This window comes from Amphibalanus amphitrite, unplaced genomic scaffold (assembly GCF_019059575.1).
Source record: "Amphibalanus amphitrite isolate SeventyFive unplaced genomic scaffold, NRLGWU_Aamphi_draft 001370F_arrow, whole genome shotgun sequence".
In the NCBI taxonomy this organism is placed as follows: Eukaryota; Metazoa; Arthropoda; class Thecostraca; order Balanomorpha; family Balanidae; genus Amphibalanus; species Amphibalanus amphitrite.
The window spans coordinates 97,016-119,182 of record NW_024882863.1 but is presented as its reverse complement, the minus strand read 5'-3'; the positions used below and the strand labels follow the sequence as shown (position 1 = coordinate 119,182).

Sequence of the window (22,167 nt, the reverse complement as noted above, 5' to 3'; positions counted from 1 at the left end):
ACTGACGAAAAAGAACGTGGACGACCAGTGACCACCTTTTTTTCTTGCACAACTCTTGGCGGAGCGTCGTAGACCTCAAAAGGACGACAATGAATAGTTAGCATGCACTGCCTCACCCCAAGTCATCGCCACTTGGGATTAAGGCCTTTCGTTCACCCACCTTCTCCATAAGCTCAATGCAAGCCTGGAGATCCATACCGAAGTCGACAAAGGTCCAGTTAATACCCTCACGCTTGTACTCCTCTTGCTCAAGTACGAACATGTGGTGGTTGAAGAACTGCTGCAGCTTCTCATTGGTGAAGTTGATGCACAGCTGCTCAAAGCCGTTGAACTAGAAAACAACGATTATCGTTGAGACGAAACGTCGCAAGATGTTCTGGAAGATTGCCGCTTGCGGTGGGGTAAAACAGGGCGTGGCACACACTGTGGGAGGGTGGGCAGCACTCGGGGCGAGGGAAGCAATCGGCGGTGTAAAAAGAAATACAGTAGGGCCAGGGCGTACAGAATACAGATGATGCTTTTGTGGTCAAGCTTGCCGGGCGAAGTCGGGTGGGTAGGGGTGGTCGGGTTGCAGAGCACATATTGGCAGCCGGTTGCCGGAACAGCAAGGGGGGGGGGCACATTCGGGGTGAATTTGAGGGCCAAGCGGGAACGGGTGGGGGAGATGGACTTCAACTCCTGCGAGTGGGGGTGAGGCGTCAAGGGCATCATGATACAGCTTGTGATGGGTCAAGAGCAGTCGGGCAGCAGGGGGAGGGGGGGGGCAAGCGAATAAGCTAGCAAGACGATCCGCACTGGTGTCCGATCCTGCTGGGGTTCTGTAAAAGAGTAAGAGTAAACTGGGGTGGGGTGCTTGAGGGTCACAGAGATGTTCCAAGCAGTATATTAGGGAAAGGCAATATTCTGGGAGGGTGAAATGTGTTAAACATCTCCTGGTCGGGTTCCGCTTGGGTTGCTGGTGGATACTGGAGGGCATTCTCACTCCAGCGGTGGGGTCAGGGTGCTGCAAAACAGGGTAAGAACTGCTAAACGTTCTTCATAGCGTGACGGCAATGAGAAAGGGGCAAGCTGGGGTTGATGAGTGCAGAATTCTGGGAAGTCATCCTGCGTTGGGCAACTCGGGGTAGGTATTTTTCGGTAGCGAGGCGTTCAAAGGGCAGGGAACATTGAGAGCCATAACTGGAGAGGTGGATAATTGCTGGTAGCGGTGAATGCAAAAGATGGGCGTTGGTCTAAGTCACTTGCGGGTGAGGTTTTTGGTGGTAGCAGTGAATGCAAAGATTGACGTGGGCTGAAGTCACTCTTGCGGGTAGGGTTCTTTCTGATTGGGTGAAAGGGTAGGTTGAACTCTTGGGCTCAGCATAGATAAGCGCATGCTGTCGAAACAACTGGTGGCCTTTGGCGGGCTTTGTTGTAGTACTGTTGCGATAGTCCAAATCCTTCAATGCTTCGCTTCAGTTGTTGCGATTTTTGAAGTAATTCCTTCGTCTTCATTATTGTCTTCTTCATGCCGTGCGACAGATACCCAAACGGGAAGGGAACGGAATGATGGAGATTTAAATGCAAGCCACAACGGGGTGACAAGCAGTACAAGAAAACTTCAGCAGGTAGCAAAAAGCAAAAGGCGCCTGTTTTCTGGATTTTTTTTTAAATGCAACAGTGATATGCAGAATGTTAGCAGGCGTTTGGGAGGAGGAGACGTGGTTTCAAAGGCAGATGAGGACTCCCTTGGGACCTGGAAGTCCACACAAAGAACGACTGAGCCGCTCTGGAAGCAAACAAAATGTGCGTTTGGATTTTACAGCAGGACGCGAGGGGTTCACACGTAAGCTTCACGCGTTCGCACCTTCTCCATCAAGTGAATACACGCCGCGAGATCCATGCCAAAGTCTACGAAGATCCAGTCAATGCCTTCCTTCTTGTACTCCTCTTGCTCCAGCACGAACATGTGGTGGTTGAAGAACTGCTGCAGTTTCTCGTTGGTGAAGTTGATACAGAGTTGTTCGAAGCCGTTGTACTAAAACGCGACGCAACGAGCGTGTTAGTTACCACAACTTAACCAGCGTCTCGTATGCATAATTGGCGTCCATTTGCCGGGTTCTCCTGTGCTATTCTAAGAGAACACTAAAATGCCAGACAGGCAGACGGGGAAACCATTCACGATTAAACTTCTTTGGCATCCATGAGTGGACACAACACGATTATGTTTTTGCATGCATGTCGCTCTAATAAGAGTTCCTGAAGTTAGGACGTCTCGAAATTTCCACATCTGGTGTCGGCTCGTGGTTGCCAAAGTCAACTATGCTATCGACATTCCACATGCACCATCCAAACGTTTGGTATGGTAGTGTGCTTTATATCCTGTCAGACGATGCTAAACATCCAGGCACTCCATGAAGTACGTTGTGGCTACGCAAAGGCTGCTGACTGGTCTGCAGCACACATCTTTCACTATTATATAGATGCCGACTTTGTTAACCGCATGCCACGAGCGTAGAAGTAGCAGCCAGTTCTGCGATCTGAAACTGCAAACTACCATGTCAACACTACAATTCAGCAAGTCGGCATCCACTTTGCGATGCAAGCAAACATGCCCGGTTACGCCGCATGCCCTTCCGATGTCGTCTCGATGACCTGGACCTGTAATTACCTTCTCCATCAACTCAATGCAAGCTTGCAAGTCCATTCCGAAATCGACAAACACCCAGTTAATGCCTTCCTTCTTGTACTCTTCTTGTTCAAGTACGAACATGTGGTGGTTAAAGAATTGCTGCAGCTTCTCGTTGGTGAAGTTGATGCACAGCTGCTCGAAGCCGTTGTACTGGGTGGTGGTTTGTCAGAGTCAGAAACATGGTCATCGAGGAGTGGAGATATACCCGAAGGATCTTAGGATGATGAGGTCGAAGGATAAGGTGCTGTGAGCTTCGCGTGTCAGAGTTAGCACCACGATGAACACGGGAGATGACGATGGCACAACTACATCAGAACAGTGAGGAGGGATGGTGCCGCGTTCTTCTGGCACGGCTGAAAAAGGAAGTCTGGAGCATCACGAACTCAGCAGCGTCACTCCTGAAAAGAGAGTGCTGAAACGAGGGAGTCATCTTGTAGCTGAAGATCGACGGTTAGGCCTGTGAACAGTTGTCAGTGTTGGGTCGGGTTGGAGTTTCGAGCACAAGGAATCGACACATTTCATTGCACAAATGGTATCGCTGTCTTTAGTACCTATTTCTTTTACAAACATATTGATGGCCTATAAGATGAATGGCTTGCAATTTGGTATGGAAAAAACCTATTCCGAGCGTGGCTCATCAAGAAGCTCATCGAGAGTGGCTTATTATATGTGAACAATTAAAGATTGAAGCCTGTGTGGCATGAAATAAGAAGGGAGTTATAGCCAGCTACCTGGAAGCAGGCACTACATGAATATGATATCCGATCCTTTCCAAACTTATTTCCTATCACGCTGCGAGTCAAACTCACGTCGAAGATCTCAAAGCCGGCAATGTCGAGCACACCGATGAAGTGAGCGCGCTTCTGCTTGGTGTCCAGAGTCAGGTTCACCTTCTTGACCAGCCACTTGAAGAGACGATCGAACATCGCCTTGGCCATGGCACCGATCGAGTAGTTCACCTGAGTGTTTGAGAGGAACGGGTAAGATCATGGCTGTGCGTTCGCTCGAGTTCGTTGCATGAACGAGCATTAAATGATTTAGCTTGGTAGATACTCCCAGTATTTCCTGTTTTATTCCTAAAGACATATAGAGGCCAAGCTTACGTGAACGTCGTAGAAGTCAGTCTTTCCTGTAGAAGATAAATATATAGATATGCTAAGCAGACACGTGCATTGACAGCTGTTGCGCTTTCGATCCGCTCCAGCTCGCGTTTCTCAGAGTGCACCTCTCACCTGGTCCTTGTTACGGCCCTGGGTGACGAACTCGTTGCCGACCTTGATCCTGGGCTTCAGCAGGTTCGTGTACAGCATCTGACCGTCGACGCCGATCAGCTTGGCGACGCGCTCACCCTCCTGCGAACGGAAGAAGTGGGGGACGGGGTGTTAGGGTGCGTCGAGTGCAGGCTCGAGTATTGTTTTTGAAGTAGCTGAAAGCAATACTTATGCTGATGAAAAGCGTTTCTCAAGAAGGTGAGAGGGAAACTCGGCGGCTGTCTTTGCTGATTTGGTGATGGCATGGGTTCTGTTCGAATTTTTTCCTGAATCTGAAATGATGCTGTTTCGGCATTAATAATCGCCTGTTCTGCAGCTCCCAGTGAAAGCGGGAGAAACCCCTGCTTACACTGGCTGCAATTGATGGTCACATTAATAACAGCTAGAAGCGGAAATTTCGAAGTAGCACCTGGAGGTGGCCATATTGGAGCAGTCCGTGGGCGTGGCCATGTTTTGTCTACTCACAGCGGTGCCGTCAGCCTCCGCCTGCTCCTCGCGACCCTTCTGCTTGAACTTCATCTCGCCGATGTGCATGACGGCAGCGGTGATCTTGTAGATGTCGTTCTTCTCCTGCTGGCTGAAGTTCAGCACGTCGAAGGCGGTCTGCGCCGGCAGTTAGGTCAGGTCAGAGGTCATGACAATTGTGGAGTTCAAATGAGATAATGAGAAATTCACAAGGAACTGAGATAGTGCTTCGTTGACTAGGATATAAAGAATCTTTTTTAGATCGCTGGTAGATGGGTATTTCATCTAACCGTGTGATGATGATGTTGCGATATTAAGTTGTCATCATATTAGATTGTCATATAAAGTTAAACAGGTCATCAGTCAGTGATAGATATACGAACATTTAGGTAAAGTGAAGAACACACATTGAGGCTTGAACTGTCATTTCGTACTGAGCTTGGATATTATCAACTCAAAAACTTGACCAAACATCGCTTACCTATAGGTTGAACGCACAAAGGACATTCCGTGATGGGTTATGGGTTAAAAATTGTTATGTTTTTAGTAACGCTGGTCACGGGGACTCCTGGTATGAGGGTCTCATGCGTAGGTATTTAGATGTGCAAAATATGTACACATTATATTTTCAGTGCACTTATAATTGTAACTAAATAGGTACATGCAAAGTGGAAGCAACTAAGCTTAAGTTTTGTTTTTAATAGGACGAAAGGCATTTTTAGGCTGTTGCTAACTACAGATAGGTACGCCTCATAGTGTTGTGGTGACTGGTGAAGCTGCGCTATTCGGCTGTTGTCGACAGGAACTGAGATACTTCCTGGCTACTACAGATCACAGTATTTTTTTAAGTCTAAAACTAACGAGGATACCCATTCCAACCAGTGCTGAAAACTACGTCCATTCCAACTACGGGTCTTCCTTTCTTCAATTGGCTTAACATGCTAAAATTTTAATACTTGGACAAGGATCTGCGATGAGTCATACAACCCATTTTCTACGACTTAATCTGTAGGAACAGTCGCTGGCGGGCTGAAATACCCTTCTTTCTACCACGTCAACTGCTTCTTTCTACCACGCTCAAATACACTTGCCAAACCAGCTTACATCGGTAAAGGTCATTTCCTCGCCGTCGTCAACGCCCGGGATGAAAGTTTTGCCCTGGGACACGTAGTGGTAATCGTGGATGTCGTCGCTAAGGAGACAGTCCTCTGCAGAATCGCAAACAAAATGGCGTTAGCGCGATGTAAAATGTATCAGCGCCTCTGGTTTCAGGGTCATTCTGCTAGTTTTTACTAGTGTTTTGTTTCTGGATCGGAAGAATGATGAAAATGGAGAATAATTGAAATGTGTTCGTAATTTCCAAAAAGGTAGAGCGTTACACAGGTAATTGTTTTGCTGTTGTGAGACTTCGTCAATCGTTTGCTATTGGAGTGTTATGACAAGATTTTGCATGTTTTTCGCATGCCGGATGCCGGTTGATAACGGGAAAGGAGGAACCTGAATCTACTTGAAGTTGTTGTGCCATGATCGTCAAAGGGCTAACTTGTATTATTTCTTTCGAATTTGAAGTTGAAGTGCAATGAGCTGAGGGAAGCAAGTTAGCGAAAGCAGATTTGTGTTGAGTAGTCGGGCGAAAAGGCATTGCAAGTGTTACGTTGAAGCGCGACACATTTCAACAGATCAAAGCGGCGAACGATGCGCAGGGGACACGGATCAAGACAAGCGTGAGCAAGTTGAGAGGACAATTGTCGACGCCATCGCCCATCACCCAGTGTCTGTTAGAAGCGATCAGCTTGGTTAGTCACATATACACCGGCTGGAACTGATGGTATTAGTCCGGAGGGGTATCTCAGAGCTCCTTCTTCGCACTCACATCCGTGAATACCAACTCCTCGGCGTCGTCAACATTGGGAATGGTGGTCTTGCCCTGACTGACAAAGTGGTAGTCGTAGATGTCGTCGCTGAGAAGACAGTCCTCTGCACAAGGGGCGATTCTAGTTACCGGTGGTACGAAACGGCTATGAGGCGGCTTTGGTACGAACTGAGAGGTACCAAGGTCACAACACGACTACATCGAATCGTGATTATCATGCTATAACTACAATAAGCTACAGGAAATGTGCGAGAGGCCGAGAGGCGTGACCAACCCTTTCCAGCCTTGATAGGATGTTGACCTGTTCTGCACTTCCAGAGACGTGAACATCTTCAAGTGCTGCAGTCTTTAATCTATGTAACTACAATGGGACATAAGCTCGATGCTAGCTTCTACAGGCCATGCTGAAGTAACTTGAAATCTACCAACAGCCAACCTTATACCCTGTAAAATGTGATGGGTTGACCCGCTTCAACCGGGATTGCATACCTATATCTAATGCCTCTGCTGATTGTATGTACACATCACCCACCACAAACATTCACAATGTTTTCTTTGGATGCTACATATCCATTATCCAACCACACATCTCGAAGCCATGGAACTCCTCATCCTCGACATCACGTGCCATCTATTGAAACTCACTCTTGATGGAGGGAATGGCTCCGGACATCATCTGGTAGAAGATATGGTAGGAGCGCTCCAGCGGCTGCTGCGAGATGACACGCGCCTTCTCTAGCAGGTAGGTCTCGATGTCGGCGCCGGCCAGCTTGCCGGCAGTGCCGAAGTGGATGCGGATGAACTTTCCCTGGGGTGGAAGAAAGAGAAGGTTAGATGAGCGAGGTGATGATTCGCTAGAAGGTGTTTGATAGTTTGGGAGTTAGGCTTCCGAATCTCACTATTTCTGAATCGAGAACTCAACTAAGTCAAAATGCGTTCAGCATTACACACTCAATTCGATAAGACTAGTTTCGAATCTTTTCATGTTGATCTAGCTTGTACAAGAAATCAAGATCAGTGTCTCTCAAATTGATTGAAGAGTCACCGCTCAGCTACGGTAGCAAACTCAGCTAGGGTATTTTAATGAAAAACAATATCAAATTCTTATCTGTATTCAATGTAAACATCATTGAATACAGATAAGATGCGTTTACATTGAATACAGATAAGAATTTGATATTGTTTTTCAGCTAGGGTAGCTGAGCTACCCTAAAAACCCAGTCCACGTTTGCTGTTGTTTGTTTGCCGACCCCGACCACTCACGAAGCGAGACGAGTTGTCGTTACGGGTGGTCTTGGCGTTGCCGAAGGCCTCCAGGACGGGGTTGGTCTGGACGACCTGGTCCTCCAGGTTGCCCTTGCCATCATCCTTCTTCTTGCCGGAGGCACCGACGTTGGCGAAGTACGCGATTACCTTCTTTGTGTTCTCAGTCTTTCCGGCACCGGACTCACCGCTGGGGGTGGAGAGATGAGAGTCGGTACTTTTGGTTCACGCGAGACTACGTCTTTCAGAAAGTACATGTGTTTGCGTGAGAAAAGTGCGGAGGTCTACACGTCAAATAAACGTATTCGGTGTGAATTTAGCGTAAAAAGGAAGGTAGTCGAAATTCGGAACGTCGATTTGAAAAGAGAGCACGTTCGAGATGCTTGGCGAGAGAACGAGATGTGGAGGGAAGTTTTGTGGATTTAGTGCTGTCGACTGAGACTAATGAGGTAGGCATGACTTACCAGGGGCGGATCCAGCATTTTGCCAAGGGAGGGGCTATTCCGAATCGGGGGCCCCCCATCGATGGGGGCCCTACCTACCCCCAAAAGTTTAAGCCTGGATTTCGTCCACTTTATTTTTGGGGGCCCCCTATCATGCTTTTTTTGCAAAAAAAAAGAAAATGAGAAAGTCGCCCGGGGGGGCGCTATAGTCCCTATCGCCCCCCCCTGGATCCGCCCCTGCTAGGAGGCCTTGTATGTGAACTAGGAAGCCCTCTGTGCAGATGCGAGCGCAGGCCCTCAGTACAGACTTGGAGACCCTTTGTGTGGATGCGAGTGGAGGCCCTCTGTGGAGATTAAGAGGTCCTGTGTTGGCGAAGAGGATATCTGTGCAGGCTTGGAGTCCCTCTGTGCAGGATAGGAGACCTTCTGTGTGAGTTAGGAGGCCCTCTGTGTTGGCTAGGAGGCCCTTTGTTCGGATGCGAGTGGAGGCCTCTGTGTAGGCTAAGAGATTTTGTGTTTGTTAGGACATCTGTGCAGGCTTGGAGGCCCTCTGTGCAGGTTAGGAGGCCCTGTAAAAGTGGTCATCTCTGTGAGTATAAGAGACCTCCAAGTTATGAAAAGCTTTACCAATCTTCTAACAAAGAAGTCTTCTCAGCTAGTCTTCTAAGAAATAACTAAGTGGGTAGGTTAAAAAAAAAACTCATCGGATTTCGGCCACTTTATTTTCAGGAGGCCCCCTTTTCAGCTTTTTAACTTTTTATTTTATTTTTGAAAAAAATCGGCCAAGGGGGGGGGGCCATGGCCCCCATGGCCCCCCCCTTGTATCCGCGCCTGTGACTTACATAGGTCTTCCTACTCAGCCGAATGATGTGATCACTTTTGCATGCGCCTGAATGTTTGATTCTCGCACTTATCGTTAGACATAGATTAGGCATGCGCCGCTGCTTTTTGTCTTTGTTAATTAGACATTTTGTACTGTAAAGCCTGAAGGTCATCTTGGATTAAAATCCATTCAGAAGCAGTCGTATTATTCATTGTAATGCTTGATGGCGGGTAACAATAGTTGCCAGTTGCCACAATGAATCATTTCAGTGATTTTTTGTGTGCGATGATATCTTAGTGTGTGCTGGATACTTACGTAATCAGCATAGACTGGTTCTCGGCGTCTGAAATGAAGAAAAAATACGTCAGACATTTTGTCCATTCCGATCTTGCGGGACTTGCATAATGCATAATGCGAGCAAGATCAGTGTGCAGTAGTTTCATTTTTGTTTAAATCTCTCTTGACATGTCGGATTTTGTTCCCTCTATCCTATGAAGGTGTCATATGGACAATAGCATCCGCTGCTTTCCAACCGATTGTTGCCAGTGACAGTCAGTTGAGGTAGGTTGCTGCCTCGCAATGTTAGCAAGCCTCAGCGCCTAAACAAATATTGATCTTTGTAGAAAATCGGAGACCTGAAAGTGATCGTGTTTGCATTGATTCAATTCATTTTCCAACAAAACGGGTGGTTTGATTACTTCCGTCCGCGGGAGACCCTTCTCCTAAAAACATTGATACAGTGATACAACCATTGACCGCGGTCCCGCAGCCGCGGTAATTTCTCAGCGGTAAGTGTTCGCGATGGACCAAATGGTTGGCTGCCAAGTAGCGGCTCTGTGGTTTCGTCCCCAATGGCGGAGCCCCGGCTACATGGCACGGCTGTCCGGCGCGCCGGCCAAGTCGCCCAGACTCGGTGACACGCCGCGCGCGCGCCCGGCCGCGCCAAAAATAGCGCGCGAAAGCCGAGCCGCGCCACGCGCCAAATTTGGGTCGGCAGCTGACGACGGTGGGTCGGGTCGAAAACCGCAAACGAATCCGGAAGTGATGACTGAATGTGCGAAAATGACTGAATCGGACATGGATGAAAATTTGTGTGAAATTCGCAATGTTGTCTGTCAATCTATCAATAAAGGGAAAAGCATTTTAAAGTGCAAAGTGAAAATATTTTTTCAACGGAGGAAGGGAGCGGAGATTATACGTGTACGACTGATAACAAAATTCGTATGAAGCTTTGCATTATTGTTTTCTGGGACAACTTTCCCTAATGTTCCCACTCAGCGAACCTATACTCACTCATTGGTAACTCCCACCAGCCACCCATGTTCTCCACTGCCGACATGTTCTCCAACTTACTGGTCATCATGTCGGTGTAGGCGCCGTCGGAGATGGCGAAGATGTGGGGCGGCACCTCATTGCGCCTGCGGCCCTTGTAGATGTTGATGGCGCGGTTTGTGTAGATGGGGAACCGCTTGTACGGGTTGATGGCCACACAGAACAGGCCGGAGTAGGTGTAGATGAGCTTGATGAAGTAGCGCTGCTTCAGGTTGTTCAACACGGAGGCGTCGTTGAGGTAGGTCAGGTTGGACATGTCCTCGCATTTCTCGTACTTGGGAGGGTTGACCTGCTGCACCTGATCCTTCTTGAAGTTCTTCTCCTGTGGGAGGAAGGACAGGAGAGATGTCAGCGCGGTGGCTCGACGTCAGACTCCGTGCCTTTACGGTGTTTGAAATGTTTGAATGTTGACCTCTTATATAAATCTGCTTTCGGTGGAGTTTTCCTTAGAACTCTAGGTGATTGAATCTAGCTAGAAAGCCAGGGCTTTTCATTGACTACATACAAGGCTTTTTTCCTACGCAAACCGATCTCCACATGAAGTTTGTTTCCAAGAGTTCCAAGATTCTAGCGCTAAGACTCAACCAGACTTTCCTTCTAGTCGCGTTAGATAAGTACTGTCGATGGCTAACGTGCCCACAGAAGGCAGCACGTCAATGGACATCTCTTCACCAAGAAAGACACCCTCATCATAGTTGCCGCCCCGCCATGACCCTCCTTTGAACCGCCTTGCCCCTGGCCGCTTCACGCACCTCTCCGTTCGGCAGCTGCACGGAGACCAGGTCTCCCTTGGTGCCGACGATCTTGCCATTGACGAAGCCCTCCTGCTCGTCGGGAACCCAGCACGAGGTCTTGGCGTCGAACGGCTTCGTCTGGTCGATGCGCTTCTGCTCCAGCGACACGTACCTGGCGGAGGAGGGGTCAGGTCAGATAAGGTCAGGTCAGACGACGTTGAGAAATTGGGAGATTTTGGAGGGATGTCCAATTTGATCTGGTAGGAAAAGAACGTTGTAAATGCTTCACAAGGAACGAAGAAAGACATTACAAGAACAAACTGCAGGGATTCGCCATGAAATGCGGGGATTGAATTAACGACCGGTTTCAGGTCTAAATTTAGTTTTTTTTTTTTTAGTGAAGTGGAGACTTGGCACTTCCCTGATTGTAAAAGTCTATCAGGCCTGGCAATTTCTAACACTATATTAAAGAGCTGAAAGATAAACTGCTTGATAAGATGGGAGGGGTGAAAGGGACGACATTTTTTAGAAAAGGGGCTGTGCTTGATGTCAGAGGCATTGGTGATGCCCGTTAGTTCAAAAGACATCCCAAGAGAGTGACCTGTTCTGGGAGCAATTCGGATTAGTCCCGCGCTCCTGACGTATAGTGATCTATTGGATTCATGAAATGGTCCGAATAATGCTAGACCGATTCAGTGGGATGCATGTTCATATTCATTGGGATCGATATCGGTTTGGAGACAGATCAAAGTGCGATGAGCCAGGCCAAGACTGTCTAGCATGTTAAGAAACGGATCAGCTCGAATGAGATCAGGCTGGGGTCGTACTTAACGCTAGGGCGGAATTTTGTCAGGTCAGAGTGGTGTTCAAAGGTACGCAGACGGGTCAGATCAGGTCAGAACGGTACTCACATGTACCGGGACTGGGTTTGTTCAGACTTCAGAGTGATGTAGAGATGGATCAGATCAGGTCAGGTCAGCGGTATTTACAGGCACGGAGAGAGACCTGGTCGTGTCAGGTCAGAGCGGTACTCACAGGTAGTGAGAGGGGTCTGGGTTGCCGGTCCGGTCAGGTCAGATCAGGTCAGGTCAGAGCGGTACTCACAGGTAGGGAGAGGGGTCTGGGTCGTCAGCCGGGTCGGTCTTCTTCGGCGGGGCGGGCATGGCGGCGACTTGTTATCGGCGGACGACAAGAGTCGGTGGCGGCTTCGACTCAGACCAGACCCGACGCTAGGAGACCTCCCTGCGGAAACACACGTGCAAAACGTCAGTATGCCGCCGGGGTCGGTTCAAATCCCGCTGGCGGCGATTTTGTTTGTTGTTCTTATTTTTTATCAGATTGTGAGCAGGGATTGTGAGTTAATTTCAGTTGAGAAGCTGTTGGTAGACAAGATAATGCTGCTGAGTGCTGATTTCATGCACTTTGAGTGTTAGCTTGCAGTCCTGCTTGCTAAGTTTCAAAGAGTTGTTTCTCGCTCAATTTTTATATGTCTTCTGGTGAGATGTTACAATCACCTAAATCGGTTGTATCTATATCTTTTTTTAAACGGCTTTGCCTCTCTGCGTAATTTACATCACCTCCCGCAAAACAACGTCTATTTAAACTTGTCAGTAATTCTCCACCTTTTCAGTCTATCACTGGCCACCGTCCTATCGAACCCCCTGCGGGTGCACAGAGTCGCTCGTGGCCCTCCAACCACCTCTATCCCGTCCACCGTGGCCAGCGTCACCCGATCCGGTCCGCTAAATTTACCCTCCGTCGCAGTCGACGGGGCCACATCGCTGAACGGCTGCCAGCGAGGCCCGGCGACGGGCGCGACGATGGCGACGGCCACGAAATTCCTCGCGGACTGGCCCGGAACTAGCGCCGTTAGGGGGCGGCGAGAGATAGCCAACGATAGCAAATGGAGAATAGAATACTCGTACAGATACTGGCAGTGTGGGCTTGAGTTTCAATTTACTCAAAACATTGACTTCTTTCTACACTGTTTTGCCACTTTTGCGTTTTTGATTTTTTTTTATGTATGAATATTGAACATTCACATAGTTTTACAGCTTCTTCATAGTCATTGGTTTGCTGGTAGAATATTCCAACCTCTTGCCTATACAATAAAGTTAAATGTCCTTTTGCTAAGCTTGATTACGGCGAAATAGTGCATACCTAAGATGTTTTAGGTATAAGTAGCATCCCGCATAAATTAGTCAAAACATTTTCGAAAACGTCAAAAAAACCGCGATGTTAAATTATTTAAATGATAATTTAAATAATGCTGCTCAGTAAATCTCTGCTCAGTAAATCTATGACGTAAAATCCGCTTTCACTTTGGTGTTTAAACGTTTTTCCTTCTGTGAATCTTTCACCACGCATTCGATCATTTTGGCAATCATTAGTTACAGTGTTACTGGAGAACAATAAAAACGAGAATACATGAAAGATGATAAACCAGATCAATCAACGGTAACATGTAACAAGAAACTACTACATTCATGACATGTTTGGTAAATCTCTAAGTTGATAAAGTAACTCAGAGGGCTTATCGTTGTGCGCATCTTATCAGTTTAACATGCTTCCATCACCATGGTAAGTGAAGTACCCAGCTTATTGTTTTGGGACCGATTTTATGCACATTTATCAGATACCATTGCCAATCACTTATAAAATATAAATAAAATTTCAATTTGTCAATGTTAACTTAATATGAAATTTCAATAAGATGAAATGTTCTTTTTCACGTTTACCTAAAACATTAGGGAGTCACTCACGGCTTCATTGCAAGCTCTTTTATCATATTAACGTAATTTAGCGTGGCTACGTAGCGTAATATAACAACATAGCCTGTTATCAATGCACCTATAAATACACTACAAAAAACTGCTCAATGCGATGTAATGTCGCAAAGTGCAACGATACATGTCGATTTAAGTAAGCAAGTCATAGAACCAATAGTGTTTGCCTGGTTTAGGCATGCTGCATCTATGCAATCACAGTTTCAGGTTTGCCGACGGGTTTCTAAGTAAACCAAAAAACGTTTACTAATGTAACTATCACACAACTTGACCTGCGGGCATGCGTTCCACTATTTATCCTACATCATTCACTGGCTGTGGTGTGTTTCCAATCATTCACTTCCTGTTGTCTGAAATCAGTACCACTTATCACATACACACTATATTACATCTATTCTACAACGTTCACGGAATCACGACACCATCTGATTCGTTTCAATGTCCATGCATTCTCGACCGTACCACACGAGCACTCAAAATACTCCGAGAGACGACACAACTACTTGGATGAGGCCCCGGCGGATCACCGATGCCAAACGCAGGCCAAGGGTCTACGGTTCCTGCAGGGGTACTGCAAGGCTCTGTCACTGCACCACTACTATACGTCACTGTCACACTGTGCTCCTGTCGGCGAGCCGCCGGTGAGCTCCACGGTATTTCGCACGCGCTCGCGCCTTCCACTTACGTTCGGGGACCGGTTCTGTGACTTCTGACCGGGTCACCGGCGACTTTATAGCCTCAGGACATCCGAAACCCGGCACGACCCAGCCGACGGACGACAGCTGTTGTCTCGCAAACGGTGATTGGTCCGTCGGCCGGCCGTCCACCATTGGCTAACGCTGAAGCGGACCAATAGGCGCGCGTGTCTCTGCGGGGCGGTGAGTCAGGCAGGTGGGGGAGGTTTGACAGCCGATGGTATGACCGGCATTTGGGCCATCGGTGACCGTGTGGAGACGGTCCTCTCGTTCCGTCACCGGGAAACGGCACGGCCCGGGTCATCCTAGGGTCAGTAGGGATGACCGGTCAGTGGACCCGCTCAGCTGGGCTCTGGGTGACCTTTAATGGCGCGGCCGAGGCGCTCCAGGGGTCTGGAATCACGCCGAGAGAATGGCGTAAGAAGCTACATAACATTTTTTTTTTGTCAAATGTTATCTTGTCAAAGAGTTCAATTACATGTCTTATCTTCCTATCTCTCAAACTACCTGCTTAGTATTCAAGCTGTTCCGAAAAGCCAACCAATCTGAGCTCAAGTATTTATCAAGGCTAGCGTTCCTCGATCACTGAAACATAACCGCATTCAACACAACAGCTAGTCCAGTAACCTTTGTCTTTTAGATTAGAACATGTTTTTAACTCACACGTGTAACTTACAAGCAGCGCGATTGTTTAGCACAAGACTTTTGTTGGGACTTTGAGCACATTCACTGCTAGGTCAGGTGCGTCTAGGTATACATTTCTTAATTCAGTGAGATTTGTGGTCGATTGAACAATGCAAACATGTTTCGATCCATTTCACAGAAAACGTTTACCCAGAGCTTAGTCCAATGTTATGAAAGTAAACTTACATCTCGGTAGGTGAAGGAGGGGTCAATATTGAACTAGCATTCCATTACATGTTCGAAAATATGTCGGATTGAATCATTGATCGATTTACGGGCATGCCGCTGCAATTTCACAAACACTGGTTCCAATCCTTTAAACACTGAACGTTAAATTGCGGACGGTGTGTTTTACCGATGTAAGATTATCATGTTTCTTTTATTAACAGACGACTAACTTACGCGATATGGTAACATGGGCTGAGAATGCGTAACAACATGAACATTGAACACCAATCAGTTTTCAGCATACGAGTCTTTTAAGGTTTTTCAAGAACATCGCCAGAACGTGAGGACGAGCTTGGCAGATTTGAGCCATACATATTGTTGCTAAGTTTTGGAGCTCGGGCACATATTCGTGATCAGGGCCTACGAATGCATGCTTTATGACGTCATGTGTCTTAAGTCATTTATGTTTGTTAAACGTCACCTGAGATGTCTTGAATATCACCTTTTGAATAAAAACGTATGACCATCTGAAGCTTTTGGTAATGCAACTAACATGTTGCCATTTATTCGGAAGTGATTCACTAACATCCAAAGCCTAACATCCAAACATCCAAAGTTCATGGACCTGACGTAGGTATTAGTCATCGGTTAACTACAGACTTTCATTCCATTGCCTTAGCTTCCTGTCATGGAAAGAAATTTGCTTTGTTTATTTTTGTGAAGTTCAAGCTCACCCAGGGACCGCACGAGAGGGGGAGGGGAGCTCGTCTCGCCGCCGGTTGAAAGTAGAATAGACTTCCGGAAAGTCCATCTTCGCTGTCAAACTGCTTAAGTGCTTGGCTCTGATCTCGTGTTTTTCACAAGTTTTTATTTAATATTTATAACTGTAATAGCTTGCAGCTCGCATTCTATTCCTACTTAACTTCTCATTTTCTTAAATTGGCTTGGCCTCAAAAGTCCCTCACCTTTTTCATCTCCTGCTCCCCTCTACGCTTATTCTAGTATATACCGTATTGCATCTATCAGATCAGAAAGCAGCCTGGGATGGTAGATAGGGGACAGGGAGGGGTTGTTACTCGACTGTCAGCCGCTGCCGCGACAGTGGAAGGAGACACAGACTGTGACGTCACTGGGGGAACGTCACAGGTAGGTGTCAGGAGGGGGGGGGCGGAACGTCACAGAGGGGCGTCTGGAGGGGGCGTCACGGGGAGCGGCGGCTCGGCTGGGGGGGGGGGGAGGTGACCGGTCGGTGTGATGGGTGCTCCGTCACACTGCCCGCCACTGACGGTTAGGGCGGCCAGAGACGGCGGAGGCATGTCGAACCACTGCCAACGGACGGCCGACCGGACGGGCAAGGCGGCGGGGCCGGGGGGGGGGGGCATAGGCACAGAGGTGGACACGCAGGCACCGGAGGTATATGTGATGCTCTACTCTGTGATGGGTACCTAACAGCACGACCTACTGGAGTGGCGAGTAGGACCTAAGTCAAGGTGATTGAGCGTAGTTTTCACGCTGAAAGGGTGTTTATTTTTAAATTTTGTTGATAATGTTTCATTAATGCTTCATTTTTCACTATATATTTATATTGATCTTATTTTCTTTTTTTATTTATACTTTATGCTCAGTAGAAATATTTGTTTTATTTAGATATACCCAAAATTCGACCCTTCAATGATCAATCCCATGATTGGTTTATTGCTCGGAAATTTTGCTCATTCTTATTGATCAGTGTCAAGAAGCAAAACATTTTTTTTCTCGTCAGAGCTGTAGCACTGACCAGTATTCGCCATAGACCACATAATCCCAGTCCAGTTCGGCCCAGGGCGTGTTCACAGGCCGGCCCAGCCCGAACCCGTTCATGATAAAAATGCCACCCAGCCCAGCCCAGCCCGTCAAAAATAAGTTGATTCAAAAAATAAATAAATTTGTTGAATTAATTTCAGTCCATTTAATTCATTGCCATAACGTTATTTATATGTCATTTAGTTATGGAATTAATTTCAGATCATGCAATTGATTGTCTTAATAATAATCTGCATGTTATCTAGTTATGGCATTTATCTCCGGCGCAATATCTGAATCCATTTTAAAGTTCTTGGGCCGGCCCATCCACATCACGATGGGCTTTGATCCTTCATATTTGAGGGCCCAGTCCAGCCCGTAGCCCAGCCCAGTCAATGGTCCTGGACTTCTGTGGGCTGGCCCGGCCCTTGGCGAACACTGGTCCTGACAACTCGTATTGGAAAATGTTTTTTTTACGTTTGAAGCGTCAGTGCGACATCGTTTCCCTCAACGGATGCTGTCACAAAATGGTGCTGAATATAAAACGTCGTCGTCTCTGTTTTCTTCCTGCGTGTTCTGTTGACGCTTTACAATAGATTAAATGACACCATCGGCGTTATACCTACCCAACATCGATACTTTTTCGATCTATCGACTATCGTTAGAAATCTTAGATGCACTATCTCTTATCGGGTATGTTACGTAAACTCGCTCACTAGAAGTTTCGGAATTCCTGTATCTGGCCGTCGGGTTTGTCCGGGTGGCCGGTACGGCCGCGGCTGTCGGGGACGCCGCTCTGGCGACGCGCCCAGGTCTATTCTGGCCGTCCTGTCGCCACTGCCGCCGCCACAGACACCGGTACTGACGCCGACACCGGTACTGACGCCGACACCGGTACTGACACCCACCGGCCACTGCCACCCAACTCTTCGGCAGACGCACAGCCACCTCCAATCGAATTCAGTGATGCGTGTATGTATATTCGTTTCAAAGAGATGTCCTTGGATGTTCATCATTTCTTTTCTCTGGGAGTGAGACGGGAAACATAACGCTGCTGAGGTATCGGCCCCTCATGTCCATTGCCATGGATCGCCAAACATCCCAGTTTGCCTTTCTTTTGAGCTGTGACAAATTATATGTGCCACGCAACGCAACTTCCCTCTGCACCGATACTTTGCATTACTTCACGCTTGATTCACACGCTGCTGCCCCGTTCGGCATCAGTAACTGAGGCGGACCGCCTGTGAGATGGACTGTGCCGCCGTACAGACCTGCGCGGCGGTACAGCCTACCCCGCAGGCTAGTCTGCGCTGGCGGCGGAAGACGGCTGCGGCTGTAAGGAATATTGCGCCGCTGAGACTGAGGAGAGGAGAAATGTTGAAAATGTCACGCGGTGAGTTTAAATTTGCTGTGGCTGTGACACCGAAGGCTCGCGGATACGTCTATGAAAATGAAAGTAACAGTGCTTATTCGTGAATCCCATTTTCCAATATAACATTTGCCTGTCTTATTTCAGACTCTCTACTCCTCCCCATCCCGCCAGACCAGGGTCAGCTTGGTGGCAGAGAGCTTCACTCAGAACAGGTGAGCTGCGGAGCCCAGACCGGCAGTGAGTCAGCCAAGGGGTGGACCGGCCTGGGTTTATCTTGGCACTGGCATGTCGCAGTGGCGTGCGCCGGTACCCCGCGGTATGGGACCCAAAGTGGCGGTCACCGCCGTTGCACTGCGGATGCGGCTGTGACTGGAGATATGCATCTTAATAACTTGGAAACGAGCCGGCACAGACAGGCATGGATTTCAATGAACTAATAGATTAATTGATCTCGATGACCTTTGCGTTGCTTTCTAAATAAACATCAGCCTGGACGTTCTGTCCGAAAGTCACCTAATTTTCCGACATTCTTTTTCGTAAACGGCCTAAAAACCTGGACACTGTCAATGAAATGCCACTGTCTCCACAAGGCCTCTATCGCTCTGACTCATGACTATGCCGTTTTTTGCTTCAGGGCCTTCCGCCGGGTGTCTCGTTAAAAATGTGGCCGCCGTTGACACTCGGCGGCGGCGCCCATCCAGCGACCAGGCGACAGGCTGGCTTAGGCGGTCGGCGAGTGTCGGACGATGGTAAAGGAGAAGAGAATGCTGGGCGTGGGCCAGCTGTGAAAAACTCGAGAGGGAGACTGGAGAGCAAACGAGGAAGAAAAGGTTGAGAGGAGCTTGAGCGCATAAATGCACGTTGTCCGTTGTTAGAACCGCGCCGTGCTTGTGGTCTGAATTTTTCGTGGAGTGTTGGGTGTATGTGTGCGGGGGGGGGGGAGTTGAAGGAACCTTTGGGTCGTTTTTAATTTGAAGGATTCTCCTACTCGATGTTCGTTTCTTTGTTTTCAGATTCCTGCATCGGTTCGCCGTATTATATAACGCATTGAGCAATGAGCGTACTCATCAGTGGATATATCATCGCCTGAGAAGCCATAAGTTCACGTTACCTACTGATAACTTCTGATTGATGACTGAAAAAGCGGACCGAAATTTGAATGTTGATAAGCCAAACAAGTGTCGTTGTTGTGAAATTTACATTGGTACGAGGCGGAAGAACGTAATATTGAGGGAGGGAACAATGCGGACTGCGGATGACAGCTGATCCCTATTCCCTTGTAACTCGATAGTATCCCTGAAAGTTCGGAAAACCAGCATTACACTATAATAATCAGTTAACTCGGTGACTGAGCCAGACGCCATTCACTAACACCTTGTGCCTAATGACACCTCTGATAACGTCCCTTACAGCACCCCTGGCGTCCCACCACCTCGCGGATCCCCTCCCGGGGATATAGGTCGCAGGGGCGTAGGCAGGGGGGGGGCCACTGGGCCATGGCCCCCCCCTTGGGCGCCGAAGGCGCCCTTTGCGATTGGAGGGCGCCGAAGGCGCCCTCCAATCGCAAATGCAATTGTGATATAATCGAATCGAAAAACAATCGCGACTGGAGGGCGCCCTCCAATCGCGAATGTGTTTACAGGGAAAATACGGATGGAGGGCGCCCTCGGAGGACGCCCATTCCAAATACGCCCCCCAAATACGGTTGGAGGGCTCCCTCGGGCGCCCTCCAACCACATTTGTAGGCTGTAGCTCTCTAAGCGTAACGGTGGTCGCCTATGTAAGCCGCTGTCCCGTAAATAAGCGCCCTCTCACCCGAAGGCGCCCTCCTGTAGGTCGCCACCCTGCTACATATTGCCGCCCTTCTGCTGATCGGCGTCCTCATAATTATTGGCGCTCTCCTACCTATTGCGCCCTCATGTGAAATTTTCAAGGCCGCCTTTCTCCTTTTTGGCACCCTATTGTTCAGTGCCGCCCTCCTACCTATTGGTTCCCTAGTCCTTCCTGTTGAATGTTAATCGGGGCCCTTCTCTTATTGGCGCCCTCGTGTTGATCGCCGCCCTCCTTACCACTGGCACCCTCCTGTTGATCACCGCCCTCCTATCCACTGGTACCTTCCTGTTGACCAGCGCCCTCCGCACAGACGCCCTCCTGTTCGTGTCATCCTCTTGAGCAAAGGCGCCCTCCTCACCATTGCCACCCCCATTTTAATCGTCACCCTTCCGCTCATTAACGACTTCCAGTTGATGACCGCCCTCCCACCTATTGGCGACCTCTTGTTGATCGCCACCCTCCTATTGGTGCTCTCCTGTTCCTCGCCACCCTCTTACCTGGTGGCGCCCTCCTGTTGATTGTTGATCGGGGCCCTCCTACCTATTGGTGCCCTCCTGTTGATCGCTGCCCTTCTATCCATTGGCGCCCTCCTGCTGCTCGCCAACTTCCTACCTATCGGTGCCCTACTATCGAAACTCGGGATGTTGATCGGGGCTCTCCTACCTATTAGCGCCCTCCTGTGGATCGCAGCCCTTCTACCTATTGGCAACATCCGTTGATCGCTGCCCTCTTATCATTTATTTACTCCTTTGGCATGTTTTTCAACTTAGTCGTTCTATTGCACATAGTTGATGTCTTGCCTGTGAAAACTGCCACAAATGAACGTGCATTCAGCACAATGAATGAAGTACCTATACCTACCAAAACTATCTACGCTCTACGATGCATAAAACACGTCTTTGGTCTTAACGGATTGATCCTACTTTACGTGCATCATGGCATCTATATGGATTACGATTAAGTATTGTCAACAGGTTCGGCCGCAACAGCAGGCATCTGAAGTTTCGGTGATTGAAACTGGTTATGTGGGTACACTGTATGCATCTGTGAAAAGGCTATGAAGGCTGGTCTGAGGTAATTTGGATGATGTTTACGCATCTCGCGCTCCGGTATCAATCCGATACGGTGATCTGGTGCGTAGATATGCCACCGCCAATAAACTTTTATACATCGACACCCATGAGCCAAGCTTTCTATACAGTTTGTGTGGCAGCGGCCCGACCAAACCTTAGGTATTTTTTACACCTTCAAATTTGGTAAAAGAGCGAGAGGAGCTTTGAACGGTGATCGTATAAAAGGCGTGCCTAAAAAGCGGAGGAAAAGGTTGTTTTCAAAAATTTCGCGCGCCTTCGGCGCAGCATTTCAAGAACACTTGACCTTTTGTGACCTGGAGTATAAAGAATACACACGATGCAAAATCAATACAGCACGACCTATACGAGGTTACGCAAAAAAAAAACTGGTGGCATGGTAAAAAACGCCTCCCAACCAACCCCCCCCCCCCCCCCACCCCGCTGAGCGATTTTTTATCTCGCGACCGTATGGCGCCCTCCTTGGGTGAGGTGGCGCCCTCCAAACCCTTGGCCCCCCCCTTCGCGATTTTCTAAATACGCCGCTGATAGGTCGTCCCGTCCCTGGCCGCCGCCCCGTCGGTCCCGTCGCGTCGAGACCGACGGGCCGGCCCGCCACCCGAGACCGGAATACACCGGGCGCACCGCCGGCCAAGGTATGTTGGCACCGGTCCGGCCCGGCGGACGGCGGGGGGGGGGCGGAGTCAGCTGGTGACAGGAGGCCGACCGGAGCCAGTCTGCTCGTGTCTCACCGTCTCCGATTGTCTCACCGTCTCCCGCATCTCCGGATTCCATCTGTCCTCCCGTCTGTCTCTCCGTCTCCCTCATCCCCGGCTTTCTTCCAAGCGGGAGATGATTCCTCTATCCCTATCCTCCCGTCTCCACGCATTCTTCGTCTTCGG

The 22,167-nt window shown here is 48.6% G+C and overlaps 1 protein-coding gene across 34 annotated transcripts in view; it reads right to left on the bottom strand.

Annotated features, from left to right (window-relative positions):
- Nucleotides 1–14,364, bottom strand: part of LOC122372533 (myosin heavy chain, muscle-like) — a 36,940-nt gene extending 22,576 nt beyond the window's left edge. For 8 of the 34 annotated variants that reach the window (XM_043349814.1, XM_043349794.1, XM_043349791.1 and 5 more), the window contains exons 1-12: nt 14,347–14,361; nt 11,980–12,117; nt 10,894–11,047; nt 10,163–10,463; nt 9,125–9,152; nt 7,544–7,733; nt 6,926–7,088; nt 6,281–6,384; nt 4,408–4,545; nt 3,904–4,023; nt 3,481–3,630; nt 161–331 (exon numbers count right to left, since the gene is read on the bottom strand). In XM_043349814.1, the coding sequence (XP_043205749.1) occupies nt 161–331; nt 3,481–3,630; nt 3,904–4,023; nt 4,408–4,545; nt 6,281–6,384; nt 6,926–7,088; nt 7,544–7,733; nt 9,125–9,152; nt 10,163–10,463; nt 10,894–11,047; nt 11,980–12,038 (1,578 nt within the window). In that variant the 5' untranslated portion in view covers nt 12,039–12,117; nt 14,347–14,361. Of the gene's footprint in view, nt 1–160; nt 332–1,846; nt 2,018–2,650; nt 2,822–3,480; nt 3,631–3,903; nt 4,024–4,407; nt 4,546–5,511; nt 5,616–6,280; nt 6,385–6,925; nt 7,089–7,543; nt 7,734–9,124; nt 9,153–10,162; nt 10,464–10,893; nt 11,048–11,979; nt 12,118–12,497; nt 12,579–14,346 lie in introns of those variants that run through there. The other 26 variants (XM_043349795.1, XM_043349796.1, XM_043349790.1 and 23 more) reach the window with 12 other exon arrangements.
- Between the last annotated feature and the right edge of the window lie 7,803 nt (nt 14,365–22,167).